This window comes from Annulohypoxylon maeteangense (assembly GCF_022496945.1).
Source record: "Annulohypoxylon maeteangense strain CBS 123835 unplaced genomic scaffold GGS22scaffold_22, whole genome shotgun sequence".
Taxonomy (NCBI): domain Eukaryota; kingdom Fungi; phylum Ascomycota; class Sordariomycetes; order Xylariales; family Hypoxylaceae; genus Annulohypoxylon; species Annulohypoxylon maeteangense.
In genome coordinates, this window is record NW_025953269.1 from 57,569 (window position 1) to 79,234 (window position 21,666).

Consider the following 21,666-nt stretch of genomic DNA (forward strand, 5'->3'; position numbering starts at 1 on the left):
CCCCTCACGACCTATGGTCCCCATAACTCCCCTATAACCCTCCTATAACCCCTAAAACCCTATAACCAATGAGGAACCCCGCTACTTCATTAAAGTCGTTTACAGCGGTTCGGCCCGTGCCGAATAGTTTCTATCGAATAGTATGAATAATAAGGGTTTAATTAGGTAATAAACATGTCGTGATCTCGGAATCTTTTCAGCTCGCCACTTTAACTTTCCCCAACCATCCAGATTCCAGAAACCCCCATTCATACTGTCCTTTGATATTATGAATCACTGTCTTAACATTCTGATATACCTAGTACATAAGCAGCCACATTTCCTTTTTCATTAAGTTAACATATTACTACGCTATCAACTAAAACCTTGACTCTTCCAAGTTATTCTAAAGTCTGAGGCAACCAAAGATCGCCAAAGAGAGCACGCTTTCGTCCATCAGATATTATCATATCGCATCAAACCGAACCAAACCAAGCTAACCCAAAATGAGCGGTGATAACCTCCACCACATCAACTCGCTCGCCGAGCTTCAATCGCTCTTCGCCTCGACCACATACGTCGTCGTGGACTTTTACGCGGACTGGTGCGGGCCGTGCAAGGCCATCGCGCCGCACTACGAGACCTTAGCCAAGCAGCACTCGGCGCCGGGCATCCTAGCCTTCGCTAAGGTCAACGTGGACCATGCACAGGATGCGGCGCGCGCTCACAGCGTCTCCGCCATGCCCACCTTCATGTTCTTCAAGGAGGGTCGCCAGGTCGCCGTCAACGGACAACCCATGATCCGCGGTGCAGACCCCCGCGCGCTTTCGGCTGCCGCTGAGAAGCTAAGCGGGCTGGCGAAGAAGCGGATGGCTGCTGCGTAATCTGCTGCGCGAGGGGAAGAAAGACCGGAGAGGGCGAGGGTGGAATGGATGATTCGGAATTCATTAAATGGGACGTGTTGCTGATTGGCTTATGTACGGACGTTTCCGCATCTTCCCGAGTGACAACTTTAGTGATCGACATAGGATAGTCCATAGGAGGTAGCCATGTGATTGTTGATATGATAGACGAGCTGTCTGTACTGGGTACTCAGGTGACCGGTCAAGATATCGATGCGGGCGTTCTGAGATGTTACCAGGGCGTGACCGGGGTGTCACCCAGTTCATTTCAGTACTTAGGAGTACTTCAGATACATGGGCAAATATTCAAGCCACCCGTGATTCATACGGCCTTAACCTGTAAGCCACGAATCTAACGCCAAGTCACCACGGGGGTTGCTCATTCGAATGTCCCTACCTGTTCATCGACTGATGATAGCTGGTGTAATTCAAGCGAGCAACGTTATAGCTTATCGTTGATACAACCAGGATAATCCCCGATGTGGTATACATATCGTTATGTACGACGTGGCTGGCGTTGTATGTAGGTATCGTAGAATGTTCGCCGAAGAGAAGACCACCTGGGCAGGTACCTAGTCGAAGATACAGCTGTATGGCGATGGGACGTTATAGCATATGCTGCTATGTTCAATACTTGCTGCTCAATGTACGCATGTTAATGGAATCTACCTACCTACTAAGGTTAGGTAAGTTTGTGCATGAGAAACCTGGCACCAGTTTCGTCTTCGCGACAATTACTCACTCACTCGTCTTCTCAAGCTAAAGCGAATGCGGTGTCTTTTCGGCTAGGCGAAGCGGATATCCGCCGGCAACGAGGAGAGTCGTAGCCGGGGACCGGAACGTAGATTTATACTACATTTGACTCGGCTGGATTAACACGTTGTCGACGAGCATATCATATATCATAAACTCCAAGCGGCAAGAAGCAAGCATCAAGCGAAGGACTTTCGAACACTCCAATCTTCAAGTAATACGTACCAAAGTTGGCAGGCTATTAATAGGTATGATCGTAGAACTTGGCAGTGCCTAAGAGCCTGAGGCTCTTTACTAGCTCCACGTGGCCCAGCAGATCATTGTCGTGGACTTGGGAATCCTTCCTAGCTCCGCCTCGATTCGTTGACGAGAAGATCCCCGATGTTATTGGTACCTGGTACATAAAAATAGCGGGATCTCCATCAAAGTATGGGTTCCTGAGATTCTATTCCACAGAAGAGAGCTTAATTGAAGCCCGAAGCATCACATTCGGCGATCTGCCAAGCCTAACGTATGCTATACCTTTCAGGGGTTTCTTGCAATGGAATATTGTGGGTATCGAGTATCTGGGTCGCAAGTTTACATTCATAGGAGATAGAATGGGACCATGCGACTCTTATGAAGTTTTAATGGTTCGAAAAGAGCGAGGTAGCGAGAGCTAGCGAGAGGAAGCGAAAGATAGGAGATAAGGGCAAGTAGATGAAAGTTGATCCGGTTGGGGTTAACCCCGATGTCGAAGGCCTCTAAAAGTCCAGCGTATAGTGACATTAGGGGATATCCACCCGCCGAAATGTTTTTTCATAGCTTAACATGAGGACGTCTAGGTAGGTACCTAGTACTTAGGATTAACACCGTGACGAAGAAAGCATAATAAAATAAGAAAAGTCTACGTAATAAATAGGTAGGTAATATTGCTACTTGTTTCTCGTCGACTTATCTCAATGGCGGTTCTCCCTGGAATACTTCATCGCGCGCCAATTCCTTCAAAATCTAATATACCTAGGTACGTTCTCGTGTCTTGATTGATCTGTGAAAGGATATTTAACCTGAATTTGCCTATCAACTAGGACTACCCTTTAATCTAAACTCCAATACGTTCGATTCCTATTAATGTCGACATCCAAGTACGATGTTAGATGTCTCCGATGCCGAATTGTCGATATAGAGGTACCGAATAATTCCGAACAACAGTCAAATCAAGAAGCAAAGGCATTCAATTTGAAGTTTTCCATTTCTCGATTACCATGATCAGCAACAATCATAATGCGACGCATAATCTTATCCTATGCAAATTGGTAGCAAGCATTGACAAGAGAGGCAAAGTAGCTCCATACAAGGTACCTAGGTAGTAGGCACCTACGTAAGCGATGGGGATAACACCTTACACGCATGTCTCATAGGCTCCAAACCCATCCAAGCCATCACTTGTATCAATTGAATTAATCTACAATAGCATGAATCAACGGCAATATCAAGCCAACATCTCATTTTTATGAGGCTCGGATACATGCCCCTAACGGCATCGAATCCCGGTGCGAACCAACAAGCTGGGTCCTTGGAACCGATAGAATAATATATTAACGGTATTAATATACCACATCATCGACAAAAGTCCGTACCAGACCCTGCTCGATAACCTATAGGATAACATCCCCCCTATTCCCCTCTTTCTCCACAGGTATAACATATCTTTTATAATCCTTCTATCCTAAGGGGGGTGGTATCTTAATTAAAGAGTATTTTTCTTCAGTCGGCCCGAAAATCTTGGTACAACATGAATCAAGATGTTTAGAGGACAATGTAGACGTCGCCGGTTCAATTGGTATGCTGATTCGTTCTTCGGGCTGTTATGATACGAGAGGGCGAAACTATTCAAGATCCATGGCATTAGCATAACGAACGTCACCATAGAATGAAACGATTGATTAAAGCCGTCGACCCGGGATGACATGATCGTCGTCTGCTACGGAAGCAAGCAAGCAAGCAATAATCAAGGAGATAGGTAGGTAGCAAGCGGCAAAGCGAGCAATATCTTAATAATGCATCTTAGATACCTAGTATGTTCATACCTACCTACCTGGGTACCTAGTATCTACCCAGGTATTCGGCTAGCAGCTTGTTCGGAGACAGATCGCCATTTTAAAGTGAAAAGATGAAGTCGCTTCGATCTTAAAGTAGGTAGTCGAATTTGAGGCTCTTCTCGGCGAGAGGCTCCCAATCAGGCGCCGGTCTTAGTAGATACCTAATATACCTACTAATTTATATGAACTAAGCACCCGTGTGGTCTTACCTGTTATCGACTAATGGTGCGTTGCATTATATCTACGAGATTGTGGGTCTTAAGGCTGTAGGACCATGTAACTCGACCACGTGCGTAAGTGAACAGACCGCCAGATCCGAAGAACATGAAGATCGGCTTCCGCTAGGATCGCGTACCCTTGACCGCGTTAGAGCCGCAAGGTCGAAGATCAGCAATTGGTTGGTAGATAATCTATATTAGACCTTCTGGGTCCTGGCAGCTCCAGTAAGAACCCGAGCGTTACGTGGCACGGCAAGATTTCATATCGTGGTCTTAGTAATTACACCGACACACCTTTGGACGAATGATATCAAGATACCGACCAGCCGGAATTTCATGTATCACAACAGATATCACAACAGACAAACCGCGGCTGGTGGAGCCCTCTATTAAGTTTTACAACGTACCTGCGTACGAAATACGATGATCGATCTGCTTGTACCCGTAGAACGGCATCTCGACCGGGGCCGGTATTGGCAACTTGACCTTGTCTGTCCAACCGTCTTAGTCGATTGTGTAACACCTCATTGGTGAAATTTACGAATAACCAAATTTGATTGGCCGATCTTGCCTGCTCGATCTGTTTGTTCGCTTAAGCGGTGAGTGAGTGGCTTCGTTTCATCCAAGTTGCCCGGAGGTTAGGACAAACGCGAGACGAAGGATACGGAGCTTGTCCGGGTCGTACCTAGCCCATGAGTAACATTTTAATCTTAATAGCTCGTTATTACGTGAACTAAATCGAGTGATGATCCCATCGAGCCTATAACGAGGAGGCTATTAACGTGGTCCTTAGTAAGGGAACGCTCAGATCATCCGCCGGTCTTCGGCATAGTGGCGTACATTAGCGGCGTACGGACGTACCATGCACTTGCACTTAACTATAAGATCTCTGCTAAGACCACCTATATATAATCCTGCTGGATCTGCTAGGTAAGGCCCGCATCTCCATGGAAGATTCTGATCAGGTGGACGTCATTTTAAGAAAGACCCATATCGGGATAATATCAACCATTAGGAGATTTAAGGATGGCTAGCCTCCGCAACTATAAGCATCCACGTATATTCCGAACTATATCGTCCAAGGAAAAAGATCTTTCGCTAGGCTAGGAGGGTAAGTCACATCCGTCTGGGTACCCGCATGAACGAACCGGACCGCCGAGGCTGTAGGACACATAAGTCCCGCTGCATGTTGGAAACATTCTACACGTAGGACGTGCATGACGACCGTCCCATCGGCACTTAAGGATCAACGAATCCGTTTCCCTCTGAGATTCCAAATCTCGATAATCTGTTTACTGCGGCCAAACATGCGGCCACGACCCATATTTGGTGTGACACGCAAGCTGAGCCTCCGAGGTGATCTTATATGAAGGTCAGCTATAGACGGTGGCAAGTTCCGGGGAAATTCGTTTTTTTTGGACCAACCGTTGTCTTGGATACGTAAAGGGGCCGTTCTTGGCGGGAGATTATTGACCTGCCGACCTATCGATATAAGTCATGGATGTTCGAAACTAAGTCGGAGACCATCTTGTGGTTCCTCCGGTTTCTCCAGTCTCTCCCGGTTTCTCAAGTTCAAGTTTTTCAAGTTTCTCAAACTGCTTTTAAACACATCATTTTCTTATTTTCAAAAGGTTAACTACCAGACAGCCAAACCGCAAAAGCGCTAATACGACAGCTAAAACGACAGCAATAATCCGTCCCCTAATTTGATCGTGAGGTCAAGTGTCTAGTCGGATCATGAGAACAAAAGCCAAAGAATCCATCCACGTCTTATCGTCCCCGTACATATCTACAGTATTCGAACCCACACGTCCAATCTATTGAGACACTTGTAAGCTTCAACATCCGAGTTTCCCTTTTCTGTAATCCCAACCATGACCGTCCCCGAATTAACCAACCGTCAGGAGGCCTGAGCTCCGCATACATTCCATGGGTATTGGGTATTTGTATAAAGAATGAAAGAAAAAAAGATGAAAGAAAGTCATAAAAGGCGTTATGAAGAAGCGGGGATGAGACGGCATTGTACACCGTTATTCAAGGTCAGCGACAATGTCAATTGCTCTCTCCAGTCCGTGGGGTCGCGGTTCTCGATGCCGGAGAAGGCGTGGAGTAGACGCGCGATCGTATACGATGATTCCGTCAGAGCGAACTTTTGACCGGGGCAGATTCTGGGGCCGCCGTTGAAGGGTAGGAATTCCCAACCGGGGCGCAGGTTCTCCCATCTCTCGGGACGGAACTCGTCGGCGTCCTCTCCGAAAAACTCCTTTCGTCGATGCATCACGAAGGTGCTGTAGGTGACGACGTTGTGCTTCTTGACGAACATAGGCGACTTTCCATCAGGGCCGCCGCCTACGGGAAGGACGGTATCCTTGTTGGCCATGCGGCTGTTGGTAGCGATGGGCGGGAAGAGACGAAGAGCTGAGTCATGTTAGCTTTGTGTGGGGGTAGGGGTAGGGGGTACGTGGTATTAGGCGGAGTGTGGCGTGGTATGCGGCACATACTACGCCACGACGCTATTTAGGACTTACTTTCGTGGACGACAAATCGGAGGTACTTCATATCCATAAGAGCCTCATGTGTCAGTGGCTCACAGTAGTGAGCCAGAACATCGGCGCGGAGCTTGGCGAATACTTCGGGTCGGCGAGCCAGCATGAAGAAGACGAAAGCGAGTAAACCGGCGGTGGTGTCACGTGCAGCCAATAACATGTTGACGATCTGGTCTCGTAATAGGATCGGGTCGTCGGTGTCCTTGGCGAGCTCGTTTAGGAAGACGTACTTTCGACGGACGGTCTCGTCTTCCATCACCTTCTTCTCGGCCGGGAGAGAAGCTTGGCCGCGGCGGTACTCGAGGGCTTGGGCGACGAACTTGTCAGCATAGGCGTGTACGATGTCGCACGAGTCGCGGAACTTCTTGTCCCGATGAGCGAACATGAGGTTTCCGAGACGTAATCGAAGGATGGTTCCTTGCTGGGCGTAGTCCAAGGCGTGGTGGAAGGTCGTTGCCGATTCGGAAGCGTTCTCCGACATTAAGCCGACAGACTCTCCGAACATGTACTCGCTGTTAGAGTCCAAAACCTGTCTTACGTGGTTAGTTTATCAGGCCCGAAAGGGTAAATCCTGGACGAGTGTTTCACAAACCATGCGGAAGAAGAGCTGCTGAAGATCCACCTCGTTGTTCTGACGTCCGATGAGAGCGATCAGCTGATCGACGTGGTGGCCGAAGATGGTGAAATCCGTAACCTGGGCCCTGACGAAGCTGGGTCGGATCAAGGCGCGCTGGTGAGCCCAGATCTCGTCGTCCGTCGTGAAGATACCTCGTCCGAGTAGAGGCGATGCGCTCTTGCGTCTGAGAGGTCCCATCCCGAAATCTTGGAATTGGAAAGATAGCACATTCTGGATGAGCGTGGGGTCGCAGGTGTTGATGGTTGTCCGGAAGTAGGTGTTGGTGGTGAAGGTGAGACCGTGAGCGGCGTGACGACTCCTGAGGAGGTTGAGGAAGCCATACTTCTTCGCGGCCCCGAGGTTCTGCATGACGACGTCGGTCCCTAGGAAGGGATCTATCTGGGGTAGCTTCTTAGGAGGCAGACAGCCGTTCTGTCTGATCATATGATATTGACGCCGACATCGTACGAGCCACTGGATTGTGTAGTATACGATGAAGACGAAGAGGCCTGTGGCGGCCACGAGCAAGGAGACGGCCATCGCGAATTTCAGAAATAAGATCAGAAATAAGACGACGGACAAGAAGAAAAAAGTGTGACAAGATCTGTTACACGATGCAACTGCAATGAGAAGAAAGATGGGGGGCGGAGAAGAGCAGCGAGCTTACTTATACTCCGAGAGAGGTTCTGGCCAATGCTGCTTGGTTGGACCCAGACCGTGACAAATGGGCGAGCAAAAAAAAAAAAAAAGGTTGCTCGTCTCTCCCCCAAAGCCCGATGATGCCCAGCAAGGAGGAATCGTTTCGTACGAGAGTACTTTTGGGACTTTCACTTTTGGAGCGGCAAGGGATCCATAAACGGTAAACCATCTTGGCCACCGATACGCACGCATGCTTAATCGTCCACGGGTTTTGTTAGCCAGATTATCAACTCGGTAGAAACTTTTCTCTTTAACCAATCAGGCAATTGTCCATTAAGGATGCATCTGATGGCTGGCCCCGCAACGAGCTCGTCACTGACATGGCATATCCAATGGAATGCTTGTCACAAGGGATAAATGCACAGGCAGTACTAAGAGTTACTCATACGAAGTACCGTGCCGGCCGGAGAGCGGAAACGAAGAGGAACAGGAAGAGGAAATCTCGCTGTCTTACCCCCCAATCTGGGAAACTGACAGCGGTCCCACGGCTGATGGAAGAGCAGTCAATGCTCTGCCCTTGTCGTTGTTGTGGCTAGACGTTGTTGGGCGACATAGGCCAAGTCTCCCTCTCTCCCTTACACTGTGTATGCCGCCCTTCTGCGCAGCTGCGTTCGCTATAATCCCGCTAACATGTCAGTTGTTATACCGTATACGAGACGACAGATACCAAAAAAAAAAAGAATTCATAAAATCTGTGAATACGTCATAACCCATACGCCCTGCCTCTCCGCTTATGTGTCTACGTAAGAGTGGCGGGCACGTTATTTCTTGGATTGGCTTTCCTGGGCTGGTTCCCTGGGCTGGTTTCCCGGGCTGGGTTTTCTGGGCTGGGTTTTCGGGGCTGTCCTGGTACCTGTGTAGTCAGAATGCTAAGGGACTCCGCTCCTCGAATAGGTTCCGATGGGTCTTTTTTTTGGTGTTTGTTTTGTAACCATCGCCAGTTGGGTCGATCACTGATTCAGGGACGGTCGTTCGGCGGCCTGCACGTTCTGCCCGAATCAGCGCCGACCCTCTCGCCCGCTACTGTACGTTTAGCTCTCCCTGGTTTGGTATGGCCTGTCTCGTCCGTCCGTCGCGGAATTATGTTAGAGCATACGAAGGAGGAGAAGACAGGCAACAAGGTTCTACGATAGCGGTGTCACCATCCCATAAGCCTAGAACCTACCTAGCAACCTAGGTATGTAGACAAGGGAGAAGATCCTCTAGTCTAGGCGAGGCGCGCCGTCGAGCTAGCGACAGCCTCTCTGACAGGTACGCGTCGTAGTAAGGCAAACAGGAAAAGCTTCCTGTGCCATGGATAACCTACACGACCGGATCCACGACAACCATTCCGACTAGGATTGGGGAGGAAGGAGGCTGAAGCTCGAAATGTCCGAGACACGTGGCTGTCCGCTACAGAAATGAGATCTTGATGAGACGTACAGTGTACGCGAGCGTTAAGGATTTCGACGACGTCCGAACACTTGGCACGTCCGTCGGTTTTTTGGGGGGAGATTTTGGGGGGTTTTTCTCTCTCACGCACCGCCAGTTACTGCTACAGTGCTATTATTGCTACTGGTTGTCATGATGAGACTTGAAAAAGAAAGGTCAAGGAAATTTTTTTTCCTCGCTAGTAAGCGCAGCCGCCTGGACTAAGCTGATTACGGCTAGGGGACCCCCCAGGGCTTGGGGAGGGGGGCCGTTCCGAAGGCTCGGGGATGGTGAGAATGAACCTTGACCAAGTTTGGAGAAGCCGTGGCGTACTTACATACCTAGCATTTACCTAAAGAGACCTTTGGTCTATTAGGGAAACATTCATAAGCAATTCTTCATAAGCAGTTCATGCAACAATGACCGCAATGGCCAGAATGGCCGTAATAGGCGGTAATAGATCGACGTTCCGTTATTCCTGTATAGAGCTAGGCGAAAAGGGGGAAATGGAAGACTAGGAAAAAGAATTTTAAAGAAAAAAAACGGGAAAAAGAGGGAAAAAAGAACAAGAAAAATTTCCATCTGGCTCTGGTTCGTTTCACGGCCTGGTTCAAAAGTCGAAAGGTCAAGCAAGATCAGCAAATGGCTCAAGAGTCAAGAAGTCAAGAGTCAAGAATTCTCCACTACCCACTCAAAAGAGCGGTATGTTACATCGAAGACTCACCTTCACCCGCTCCCTCGCGCGAGTTCTTGTCGACTGCGAACCTCTAAAGCACTTCCAGTTGTCAGTTGAGGGGGTTCGAGGTGGAGTTGGCATGGGTGTATAGAACCCACGCAGGGGAATTCAGGGATCTGACAGGGTCTTCGGCTGAACCTGCAGCTTTCTCCATACTTAGCTTAATATCCTATAGGATCGTTCCAGGGGCGGCATGGGACTGCCGGATTTCCTGCTACGACACTAGGTTACGACTACTACGGGGGGGATGAGGGACGAGGGACGCTGGCAGGCTAGCACACTAGCACACTACTCTACATGTAAGCTGTGCGCTACAGCACACCAGTACATTCGTAGTATGATGGTGATGCCGCCATTGCTACTACTTTTGGCTACTACTGCTGGCTACTACTGGTTGCTACGACCGCCGCCTTTGTTTCGAGACGTCTACCTAGTATGCATCTCGCATTACTATTCCGCCAGTCATATACCTACCTAGTAGCATCTAGCATCTAGCACCTACATACATACGTACCTACCTTCCTATATACCTAGCAACCTCGCCTATGATCACCCTCTCGGCAAAGACCATCGCATGTTACCATGTTACGGCGATAGGAGACTTGCAGGCAGCCGCAGGGGGGTAGGATTGCTGCGCTGGACCGCCTGGCATCGTTACGAGAGCGTCGCCTCATTAGGAAGGCTTCTAGGCTCGAGCACGGTCTTTTTTGTAGAATTTAGAACAGCAGAAGCAAGGCGGGAGTGGACCGACCGAGGAAGCGACCCTGCTCAAGGACCTGATCCAAGGCCATGGGAAGAGAGACGATTCCGTCGGTGTGGATTTGTGACCAACAGCATCGCGAGTGGGCATAGGAACGTCCAATCATGCCTCCCATTTATGATAGACGTATTCCAGTGTGATGGTTGTCGGGTCTATTAGGACGCCACTATCTCTCCCGAAAGGCTGGCTGACAGCGTCCTTCCTTGAAGTTTCCTTCTCCGCCTAGTTCGCCCAGTCCGCCCCCCATCCGGCAGAATCTATTATGTAGGTAGGTATCCGTATATAGTAGGGGGAGCGTGTGCGTAAACGTGGCTGTGACATACATCGTACATACATACATACATACATACCTACATACATGCCCAAATACCCTACGTACATGTGTTGTGTAATAGTATATCTACCCAGCTACCCAGGTAGGTAATGTTCGGGTCAAAAAAATATTCAAATCTCCCACTTCGCACCTTTTCTCGCAACCTTTCGGGCTGAATGGAAATTTCCCTTGTAATCTCCGCCCGTGCGATCCCAGCGATCCCAGCCCAACCGCAGTACCATACCTAGGTACCCTGTGTACCCAAACCAGAGCTATCTAGTTCTTGTTTCTACTCTTTACTTTTTTTTTCAAAATTTTTTTTCTCCGTCGCGATGACTACAATCAAGAACGTAGCCGTAGTAGGGGTCCGTGAAAAAATAGCTCCACCCATATCCATTTGTCCATTTGGCAGCTGAGGCGCTGACTCTTTTGATTAGGCGACTGGCAAGATCGGCCGCCCAATCGTTGAGCGACTTTCGACTTCGAAACTCTTCAACGTGACTGTTCTCACGCGTGACGATAGTCGAGGCCGTGATTTCCCCGCAGACGTCACAATCAAGCAGGTAGATTACGATTCTATTGAGTCTCTACAATCCGCTCTCCAAGGGCAGGATGCGCTAGTCTCGGCGATGGCGTTCGAGGCCATTCACGAGCAGAAGAATCTCGTCGATGCCGCGGTTAATGCCGGCGTCAAGAGGATGATTCCTTCGGAGTATGGGAATGACCTCATGAACCCCAAGCTAGCCGCTTTCCCCATCTATCAGCCTAAGATTGCCATCAGGCAGCAGTGCGAGAAGAGGGTCACCGAGAACCCCTCGTTCTCTTGGACTACGATTCACAACGCCTCTTTCCTCGGCCCAGACTGGACCCTGGACTTTATCGTGGACGTGAAGAATCGCAAGGCGGATATCAAAGATGGCGGAGATGTGCTCTTCTGTGCTACAACCTACGATGACATCGCTCAGGCCGTGATCGGCATCCTGACCCACCTAGAAGAAACGGCTAATCGTCCAGTGAGAATATCGAGCGTCAACACAACCCAGAACGAATTGATCGCAATAGCCAAGGAGCTGGGCGCCACCGACGGTTGGGACCTTACGTATTCGGAGACGGAAAATTTGGAGAGTGAGGCTTTCAGGCGTTGGGCGGCAGGTGACCATAGCGAGGAAGTGATCGCCATGTTCATTAACCGAGCTTTCATCGGTAAAGGTTGGGGCGGGTATTTTCCCGTGCGCGACAACGAACTGCTGGGTATTAAGGACTTGGGAAGGGATGAGCTGAAGTCAATCATCAAGTCGGCCATGGATAGGTAGGTGATACCGAGGCCGTTCAAAGCTGGTTGTGAAGTGGTTCAACGCTGGTTCGGAGATGGGCTAGAGGTGGCCAGAAGTAAGCCAGAGATGATCCGAACCCTTGACACCCTTGACACCACATGAGACAGAAATTAGGAATGGCTCAAATATGTCGGTGTAACAAATCAGAACCAACGTTCAAGAATCCCTTCCCAGCACCACGGCACCGGGTCATTTCCCCCATAGATGATTGAAATATATAACACTTTAAATTCCATCGGTTTTTACCTGATGTCCGACTCTTTGTAAATACACACACTATCATAACAGACGACTTGCCAAAATACCTACAGTAAGACGAAAATATGAAACCTTAGGTCTTCTGCTCGTCGGAGCGCCTTTTTTGCTCTCTTTACCAGCCAGAGTTTGTGAACGCAAGAATAAACAAATCGTCCCTGTTGAACCGGCTGAGGATTGGGGACTCCCGTATAAGTTACTCCCGAGCTCCTATATACAATTGGAAACGATGGAAGACACCGCTGAAAGAGCCGAAATAGTTCCAGTTTCCTTTACCGCTTTTTATATATATCTCCTACACGTTTAGCGCCACCGATTTTTTTTCTGCGCTGTCCCGTTTTGCGCCGGCGAAGAGGAAGTTGGCGGGTATATTACTTTTTAAGAAAAAAGTTCATTAACTATAACCTTTTAAAATGTTTTTACATACGGCAATGTTGTTACATGCGACCTTGGCCGGTGTAGCTTGACCTTCGCGGTCCTCTAGCGAAAGAGAAGTTGCCGTGGTGTTGGTTTTCCTCGTCGCCGACGACGTGGCCGCGGTGATCCGGTAGGTCCCTCTCGTCACGCGCTTCGCTAACGACGGCGACCTCGACGTGTTTCCGTATGTTGTTGTTAGGGGCCGGGGCGCTACCCGTGGTGCTGGAGTCGGTCCATCCCTTCAGATCCTGTAGCTTGACGTCATCGACCATCCGCTCCTCGCTCTCGTTGAAGGTGATATTGGTGATAGGGTTCGCCGTAGGAGGTCCGCCGCGACGTTTCCAGGTGTTGTGACTGCCACCGCCGAATGTGCGCAAGTCGCTCCTGGACTCCTTGTCGGTGAGCTTCTGCTGCGAACGCATGGTGGTGAGAAGAGACCCCAGGACGGGAGTAAGCCAATTCTTGATAAGAGGGAAGACCATGGGAAGGTTAGTCGTAATGACGGCGACGAATGTTTCTCGAACAGCCCACGATCCAGCCAGTTGCGCTCCGTTAACCGGGTCCTATGATATATGAGTTTCTGTGTACTTGTCGACCGAATTACGCCAGATATAGGGAGGTAGAGGGTGAGCTTACGGTTACGATGAGTGCGCATCGGAGAATGGCACATGCGACGACGAATAATCCTCCGCTAAATAGAAGGATCAAGCCGAACTTCTTCACGGGTCTCAAACTCGATTGCCAAAGCATGGGGACGGGAATCGAGATGAGATACAGGTCAGTGATTACGTTCATCGAGAGGTAGACCCAGATGATCTGGTTTGAGACGGCCGGTTGGCATGTGTCTTGATGATTGTTAGCATCCTTCCGTCGATGTTGAGGAATGAGGGTGAGAGAGGGTGAGAGAGAGGGTGAAAACGGAACTGAAAAGGCCGATGAGCGAGAAATACATACTGCCTGGGTCGGGGTTAATCTGCCAGTAGAGATGGAAGGGACGGCAAGCGAGGAAGAGGTTCATCAAGATGGTGACGAAACTAGCTCCCAAAAGACCGAAACCGATGTAAATGCGGATCAGGTAAGTTTTTTTGAGACCCGCCTGTACATGTAGTTAGTAATAAGTCCTCAGAATAGACCACCGAATAAACCATATAGATCGATTCGTCGAGTTATGAAGTTCTTACAGTTAATCGCATATAAAATACTAAAAGAGATGCCTTAAGTGACCAGAGAAGGACGGAGTATGACGACCATCCGGCAAGTTGGATCTTCGAACCGACAACTCTGGAGACACCAGTTAGCAAATGTCATTCATCTCCTCACCCTCATCACGCTCTCACTGTCACTTCCTCTCACTCGCTCTGATTCCACTTCACCACCCGTTACCACTGGACCGTCCAGAGTGGCTTAAACCATCGACATTTAAAAACGACATAATCCAGAGCGGCGCAAACCAAGTGACAATCCAATGTGACATACCTCGTGGCGAATTCAGCGCTGTCGGGCGATAATGCGGCTCGTTGAGCATCCGTCATACCGTTGTTGGCCAAACCTTGAGCGACATGTCCGACGGAATACGCAAGACTGGTCTCGATGGCGTAAAATATCTATGCAAACATACATTAATCCCACGAACGGCTTCCCATCTCACCGGACACGAGCTTAAGACTAACCGCTCCGACCCAGACTAGATAATCGTCGGCCTGTAAACCTTTAATTCCTACGGCCTTTATACGAGCGAACGTCCGAAGCATGGTAATAAAGAGGCCAACGGAGAGCAGCGTGAAGGCCTCTATGGTAAACTGAAGCATGGCGGCTTGGGCTGCGGCAGCAGCAGCTGCTGCCGCCGCTGGGTCGGCGCTTGTTGCGGCCGAAGACATGGCGAAGAAAGCGGCAGGCTGAGACCGAACCGTCGAGGAGACCGTTGAGAGAATGGAGCGAATGGAGCGAATGGAAGGAGGGACTAAAGGACTAAAGAGAGACCAACAACTAACAACTAGCGAAAAGGACTTGACTAAGTTGACTAAGTTGACTAGCGAAGACGACGAAGGCGAACGGATGCGACGGATGACTTAGAGTATTTACTATCCTCCGGCTCAGCAGTTCCCCTGGTTGTCGATTCGTATATAGTATAACGGTTTACATATAATTATTCACTGTTTGGGAACTTAGAATCGGGTCCTCCTTGTGAAAGGGTTTATGACTGGTCGATTGACGATAGAGAGATCGGGGTATCAGCATGGATTCTTTATGAGCCTGAACCACAATTTGGCTGTATCGACCAGGGGCGGGCTAATCTCGAATCATTATCAGAGTGGATAGCCGATGGGTACCTGAGGGAGAGATCGACGTGGCTTCGAGCTGTATCTGGAGCTCGAGGGCGAATATCGTTCGTGTGACGGCGCCGAGTCACTTATTCGACAACCGACCGCATGATCACACGCGGGTATTAACTGCCTAGTAATGCAGGAACGGGCAGATAAGTATGTGATATCGGCATCGACATCAGCAGCATCAGCAACATCATCATCTCCTTATTCAAATCTTGGTCAACACACACACACACACACACACAGAGGGAGAGAGAGAGAGCTACACGTCCAATATTACAACCCAAGTTACAAACTCAAGTTACAAACTCGAGTTACTACATAGTACGCGTACCTAGGTATGTACCTGCTACCCCTAGTTTTTTCTCGTACATAATACCCCGTCACATAAGCCCTAGAGCTCATAAAGTGAATTGTTTTGTTCGTTTCTAATGTGCCGTGTCCTATGAGACGAAAATCGTCCCCGATTGTATGCATGAGAGCATGCGCGGCTAAAAGTGACTGTTACATTCCCTCAGGGGCCGGTAAGTTAGCCTCTGCAAGTTTTGCGGGACCGCCACGCTTCAGCCCCCGGCGAAAAAAAAGCTCTGGACGCTTCGCGGGCTGGGCGAGGATGGGTCCCTCGTTCGTAAGGCTTTGTGCCTCAGTTGGTAAGGGGATGGATCATGGAACCTGGTTCAGATGGGTAAAGCTCGGACAGGTAAGATAAAATGATTAAAAAAAGTTCCCTCAATAATTAATATGGTACCTAGGTAGATATCGACAGACGAAGGAATTGAATGCTCAGGGGATTTTAAGATGGGTGGATGTGTATTGGGTAAGAGGGTAAGAGGGTAAGATGGGTAAGATACGATTATTGAAACTAGAGACGAGCGAAGAGGAGCCTCAGGTAGGTCGGAATTTCTCCCCGGAATTCCTTTCCAATTCGGTGTTACTAGCTGCATATTATGATAAAGCATATAGCATGGCATGGCCATGGCATGTAAATTGTATTGTGCGAAGTATAGGGATGTACTATGCGTATTACTAGGTATTCATGTACTATGCGTACATCCAGGTTGCTCTCCTGTTCTCCTACCTAGTACTCTCCTGCTCTCCTGTATCATGTAGCTTATTACGATGTATGTAGCTCGGACATGTCCTTTATCTGAAGCTGTTATGCATGATACCCTATTACCTCCGAGATTTTTTCTATGCATGGATGTTGGAACAATCTAAGAATCTACGATTAAACGAAAAACGAGATGGTGTGTGCTATATGATGCATTACATATATGCGAGTACATATGCGAGTAGGTATTTAGATATATGCGAGTTGGCACAAGCGAGAAGTAAGCTGTAGATGTAAGCGAATCGAAGTATTCCAATAGATTCTCACCAACTTCAACGGTCGCGCACCAACGTTGATGACATATCGACCTAGCTGCTAGCTGCTAGCTGCTAACTACTAGCACCAACATTACCTGGAAAGTCTGGAGCATGACCTGGATGACCTGACCCGGATAACCCTACATAAACCTGGATTACCCTAAGAATTACCTGGACTCTGCGCTGCTCCCGTCAATGGCGCAACACAACCACTGGTCGAATATTGGTCATTGCTCTGTCAACGTCTCCTCTCTGTCGTAAGACGGGTGCGGCCTGTGCCGATGGGGACGCTATAATAGTTGGAGTTCTATTAAGTATCTTGGATTTCGTGCATATCATAACAGTAAACTGGGGAACATTTTAGATTTAGCAGGTTATAAAATGTCAGCTAATGTCCAGGACGGTCCAGGACTGTCCAGGCTTAGAGCAGCGGTGGGGGGGGTCTTGGGGGCTTGAGAGACGAAAAGGAGGGAATGGTGGTTCTTATGTATTGCGACAGCGGGACGGATGAGACTAGGCCAAGGACCAATAAGGAAAGTGATCGGCATGATCTTCTCGGTTGTGATACCGGTTTGGCATTGGTGGGTAGGTGCTAGGTAGATTAGCATTTAGCAGCTACTGCCAAGATTGTGGAGAGTTTCCGTTTAGAGAAGAATCTCATAATACGCACCCGTACTATGCGCACTCATCCATACCTCATCCATACTTCGATCCATACCTTTCCATACCTTGATCCATACTTCGATCCATACCTCGATCCATACCTCGATCCATTCGAAATCCGTAGCCTGCTTCTGTACACTACCTACCTAGCTATGTACGATATGTACGCTATTACCCTACTAACAGTACCTACATACCTAAGTAATATGTACGCATCCTTCGCGGTCCCCTACATAGTACGCTACATGCTGCGCATAGCATGTTGCCCCCAACGTCGCCAGAGGACCGGCCCCGTGCCCCCCTTGCCTCGCACCGTACGACTACACGACGACTAAGATTAAGGCGGGCCGTCGGGATGGGGATGATACAAGCGAGGCCGTTTCCTGCTCACTATGGCGAGAGGTCTCGGCCTAGGGGGGGCGAGGGAAGGGGGAGGGAAGGGGGTTCGGTCTAGTCGTTTAATATGTCTCTGATAAGCCTCTTCTAATGTGCTTCCAATGTGCTTCTAATGTGCCTACCATTCTCTGGGCGTTTCGTACTTCCAACTTTATCCTGCGCGTGTCTTTTATCCCGCTTTCCCGGTTCTTTTCTAGACCAAGAGCGAAGCAATATCTAGTTGCATAGCGGCAGGGACGTCGGACAAACACCCAGCGAGTCTTAGCAACACATATCGTCATGGCTAATACAACACCAACACGAACCGAGAAGAACGAATTTATCAACATGAACGAGAACGAAAATATCACGATGGAAAAGCTAGACTGCGCCGTCGTAGGAGCTGGTAAGCCACCTCGTCTTTTCTTTGTTATATCACTTCATCTGTCTTCGTCTACTCTCATCAACCATCATACGCATTATACGTACATGATGTACATCTCTAACTCCCCTATCTTCCCATCTTCCTACCTTCCCATCTACCTACCTTCCCATCTACCTCCCATCTATCTACCTCTCTAGCTACCTACCTACCCGTATATCCCTCGCGATGGTAAAAGCACCGTTAGTTGACTCGTCCCGCCATCGTAGGCTGGTATGGATTGGCCGCCGCGAAGCAGTTTCACTGCACTCAACCAGAATGTTCCTTAGCCGTGTTCGACTCCCAGTCCAGCTTAGGCGGCACGTGGGCCGACCATCGTCTATATCCTGGCCTGAAGAGCAATAACCTTCTAGGAACGTTCGAATATCCCGACTTCCCTATGGACACGGCGACATTCGGCGTCAAACCCGGCGAACACATGCCCGGTAAGGTTATCAACAGCTACCTCAAGGCATACGCGACGAGGTTTGGAATCGCCGACTTAGTCCGCCTCAGCACCAAAGTGGTCGTCGCGGAACACCAAGATACCGTAGAGGGTGGTTGGATCTTGACGATCGCATCCCCGAACCAGAAGGAGACTAAGGTGTTCGCGCGCCGTGTCGTGTTCGCCACAGGTCTGACATCAGAGCCGTTCTTACCCCATTTCGAAGGGCAAGAAGAATACGGCGGCAGAATATTTCACGGAAAGCATTTCCAAGAGAACGCCGATACGCTAAAGACGGCAAAGAGAGTGACGGTCTTTGGAGGCACCAAGTTCGCGTGGGATGCCGTCTACGCATATGCGACTGCGGGCGTCCAAGTCGACTGGGTTATTCGATGTACGTTTTACCTTTTTGGCTCTTGCTTTTGCTTTTCCATTCTTTTTGCTTTTCTTGTCTTAGCCAATGACGACTTTAGCTAACCAAAACTGACAGCCACCGGTCACGGCCCGTGCTGGATTGCGCCATCATACGTAACGCCGCTAAAGAAGTGGATTGAGAAGCTGGCTAGTAAGTTGTCTCAACCCGTCGCCAAACACTCTTAACACTCTCCAATAAATCAATACTAACAGACATAAATAGATATCCGATTCTTGACTTGGTTTAGCCCTTGTGTTTGGGGCGACGTTGACGGTTATGGAGGTATCCGCGGTTTTTACCACGGCACAGCAGTCGGAAGGACGATCGTCAACTCTTTTTGGAAAGTTCTTGGCGGAGATGTTATCAATCTCATGGCCTTCGACTCTCATCCCAAAACGGCTAAGCTGAAGCCCTGGACCGACGCCATGTTTACGGGGTCTAGTTTCAGCATTCTGAACTACGAGACCAATTTCATGGATATCGTCAAGAGTGATCTTGTTAATGTCTATGTTAGCGAGATCGACCATCTAAGCCCAGGCAAGGTCCACCTTTCCGACGGTACCGAATTTGAGTCCGAGGCCCTGCTCGCCCACACTGGCTGGAAGCACGTCCCGACCATTAAATTCTTGCCCGAAGGAATCGAGGCCGAATTGGGCATCCCCCACACCCCGAGCACAGATGCACCGACGACTGATCTCGCAAATGACCAAGCATTAATCGAACGTGCCGATAAAGAAATTCTTGAGAAATTCCCTCGTTTGAAGGATCAGCCAGTATGGAACAAGAATTATATTCCCATGACACAGCAGAAGGGTATTACGAGCACAGATGAAGTGACTCCATATAAGCCACTCACCCCGTACATGCTTCACCACTTCCTCGTCCCACCGTCTGAACGCTTCCTTCGCGCCCGTGATACTGCATTCATCGGTCTCGTGTCTAACTTCAGTAACATGATCACCGCGCATCTCCAAGGTCTCTGGATCAGCGCATACTTCTCTGGTAAGCTGGAAATAGATCCATCAGCATCTTTGGGTGACGAGAAGGCGATGGCACAATTGCGTTACGAGACCGTGTTATATAACCGCTTCGGAAAGTGGCGTTACCCGACCGATTGGGGTTCCAAGAACCCTAACTTCATCTTCGATGCCGTGCCATATCTTGACCTTTTGCAGCGCGACTTGGGTCTGAACATCTACCGCAAGAAGGGATTCTTTGGTGAGCTGTACGACTCTTACGGACCCGAAGATTACCGCAACGTGAACAACGAGTGGGCGAGCAAGTACGGAGACATGAAGAAGCTAGAGTCTTTGGATGACAGCTTAAAAACCCTACCGTCGGAAGAACCGAAACTGAACTAGAATTCTAGAATTTTTCCTACCTAGATCTTTGTTTTGTACGGGCGCGCATGCGCGAATGGGTTCTACAAAAGGCTTGTACATCTATTTTTGGGACGGCGAGGCTGGGAGTTCATTTCGCGACGATTGTGCTAAAACTGCCACTTTTTTTGCTTTTCTATGTTCGGTTGCACGGTTGAGCTGGAGCGTCAGCGTGGTCTCTTTTCTCTGTTTAAAAAGTTCTACATGTACCGTCATTTCTACGACCTGCCTTTTTCTTGAGTAGAAGCCAGAAGAGATACCCATAATCTGTCTAATCTGTCCTAGACATAATGAGGCACGGACCCGGGCATGCATCCATGGATAGCATAATACCTGGGTACTATCTCCTCGGTGCCAAATGCAGTATATACTACATACATGTACATAGTGGTATTCGGCATAATCTCATACATAACACATACATGAGGATTCACACACGTGCATGAATAAGTACTCGTACAGTGTATGCGGGTTGAAGCGAGGGAGATGAGAAAAAGGGGGTTGGTCGAATACGCACTGTAAGCAAAACACGTGCTCGTCGTTTACCAACTGCAGCAATAAACCAAAGCCAGTTGAAACGTCAAACAGTTAAGTTGCTCAACCACCTAGTTCCTCGCACCCAGTACCTAGGATCTGGCAAGTATCATACTTGCCTACATACCTGCTTACATCCTGCATACATTCAGCATCTACTATCACGATAGGGGTACAGCGTGCAGACTCTGCAGAGCTTGGTGGAAAATATTTACTCTACCCTGCCTAGTGCTTCTATCTAGTGCTTCTAGTGTTTCTCAGGCTATTCCTGCGCATTCTCCTATACCATTCAAGTTTCTCGCCCTGCTCGCCTCAAAATCATGCTATTACTCGAACCATGCTGCTATGTTGACCATATTGGCTATATTAGCCATTTTCACCATGTCAAACCATGTCGACCATACTAGATAAACGTACTAAACAAGTCTTGTCATGTCTGCATATGGGCTACCGACGGCGTGGATCTTTCTGCGAGGGTTCTTTTGCGGCAGTTCGTTGCTAGTCTATTACAGCGTTGCTACAGTCGTCCACTAGCTGGTAATCTATTAGTCTGTGTCCCAAGAATCCCCGAAATCCCAAAGAATCCAGATCAGCAAACGAACCGTCCCGCCTGTTAGTCGAACGACGAGACGAACGCCGCCTTCTCCGGCGAATTATTTAGTGAGCTGGGTATTCCTTGCCAAAATCGTATGCGGGTGACAAGCCCGTCATGCAGCCAAC

The 21,666-nt window shown here is 49.0% G+C and overlaps 5 protein-coding genes across 5 annotated transcripts; 3 read left to right on the plus strand and 2 right to left on the minus strand.

The window, feature by feature from the left end:
- The first annotated feature begins 50 nt into the window (after nt 1–50).
- Nucleotides 51–952, plus strand: GGS22DRAFT_77243 (thioredoxin domain-containing protein). The gene has a single exon (XM_047968063.1). The coding sequence runs from the start codon at nt 486–488 to the stop codon at nt 861–863; it is 378 nt and encodes a 125-aa protein (XP_047814696.1). The 5' UTR covers nt 51–485; the 3' UTR covers nt 864–952.
- A 4,547-nt stretch (nt 953–5,499) lies between these two features.
- GGS22DRAFT_173633 (putative cytochrome P450 alkane hydroxylase) lies at nt 5,500–8,221 on the minus strand. Its single transcript, XM_047962956.1, has 3 exons — nt 7,072–8,221; nt 6,462–7,008; nt 5,500–6,351 (listed from the first exon to the last, which is right to left on the minus strand). The coding sequence occupies exons 1-3, from the start codon at nt 7,633–7,635 to the stop codon at nt 5,927–5,929; spliced, it is 1,536 nt and encodes a 511-aa protein (XP_047814697.1). The 5' UTR covers nt 7,636–8,221; the 3' UTR covers nt 5,500–5,926.
- Nucleotides 8,222–11,345: 3,124 nt separating this feature from the next.
- On the plus strand, nt 11,346–12,326 carry GGS22DRAFT_192700 (NAD(P)-binding protein; the record flags this gene model as incomplete). Its single annotated transcript, XM_047965300.1, has 2 exons — nt 11,346–11,378; nt 11,451–12,326. 2 exons carry the CDS (start codon nt 11,346–11,348, stop codon nt 12,324–12,326), a joined length of 909 nt encoding a protein of 302 aa, XP_047814698.1.
- A 388-nt stretch (nt 12,327–12,714) lies between these two features.
- Nucleotides 12,715–15,187, minus strand: GGS22DRAFT_77327 (uncharacterized protein). The gene is made up of 6 exons (XM_047968064.1): nt 14,690–15,187; nt 14,496–14,623; nt 14,201–14,300; nt 13,974–14,115; nt 13,656–13,864; nt 12,715–13,582 (listed from the first exon to the last, which is right to left on the minus strand). Exons 1-6 carry the CDS (start codon nt 14,894–14,896, stop codon nt 13,040–13,042), a joined length of 1,329 nt encoding a protein of 442 aa, XP_047814699.1. The 5' UTR covers nt 14,897–15,187; the 3' UTR covers nt 12,715–13,039.
- A 2,240-nt stretch (nt 15,188–17,427) lies between these two features.
- Nucleotides 17,428–20,839, plus strand: GGS22DRAFT_173647 (FAD/NAD(P)-binding domain-containing protein). Its single transcript, XM_047962957.1, has 4 exons — nt 17,428–18,158; nt 18,404–19,012; nt 19,109–19,183; nt 19,256–20,839. Exons 1-4 carry the CDS (start codon nt 18,053–18,055, stop codon nt 20,392–20,394), a joined length of 1,929 nt encoding a protein of 642 aa, XP_047814700.1. The 5' UTR covers nt 17,428–18,052; the 3' UTR covers nt 20,395–20,839.
- The last annotated feature ends 827 nt before the right edge of the window (nt 20,840–21,666 follow it).

What these genes read in the sequence shown, in the direction of transcription:
- GGS22DRAFT_77243 (XM_047968063.1), top strand. Translation starts at nt 486, where the DNA reads ATGAGCGGTGATAACCTCCACCACATCAACTCGCTCGCCGAGCTTCAA.
- GGS22DRAFT_173633 (XM_047962956.1), bottom strand. Translation starts at nt 7,635, where the DNA reads ATGGCCGTCTCCTTGCTCGTGGCCGCCACAGGCCTCTTCGTCTTCATC. An exon ending in AGCAGCTCTTCTTCCGCATG is followed by an intron (nt 7,009 to 7,071) that starts GTTTGTGAAACA and finishes CACGTAAGACAG; the next exon opens with GTTTTGGACTCTAACAGCGA. An exon ending in CCGATTTGTCGTCCACGAAA is followed by an intron (nt 6,352 to 6,461) that starts GTAAGTCCTAAA and finishes AACATGACTCAG; the next exon opens with CTCTTCGTCTCTTCCCGCCC.
- GGS22DRAFT_77327 (XM_047968064.1), bottom strand. Translation starts at nt 14,896, where the DNA reads ATGTCTTCGGCCGCAACAAGCGCCGACCCAGCGGCGGCAGCAGCTGCT. An exon ending in TATTTTATATGCGATTAACT is followed by an intron (nt 14,116 to 14,200) that starts GTAAGAACTTCA and finishes CTACATGTACAG; the next exon opens with GCGGGTCTCAAAAAAACTTA. An exon ending in GATTAACCCCGACCCAGGCA is followed by an intron (nt 13,865 to 13,973) that starts GTATGTATTTCT and finishes ACAATCATCAAG; the next exon opens with ACACATGCCAACCGGCCGTC.
- GGS22DRAFT_173647 (XM_047962957.1), top strand. Translation starts at nt 18,053, where the DNA reads ATGGCTAATACAACACCAACACGAACCGAGAAGAACGAATTTATCAAC. An exon ending in AGTCGACTGGGTTATTCGAT is followed by an intron (nt 19,013 to 19,108) that starts GTACGTTTTACC and finishes CAAAACTGACAG; the next exon opens with CCACCGGTCACGGCCCGTGC. An exon ending in GTGGATTGAGAAGCTGGCTA is followed by an intron (nt 19,184 to 19,255) that starts GTAAGTTGTCTC and finishes AGACATAAATAG; the next exon opens with ATATCCGATTCTTGACTTGG.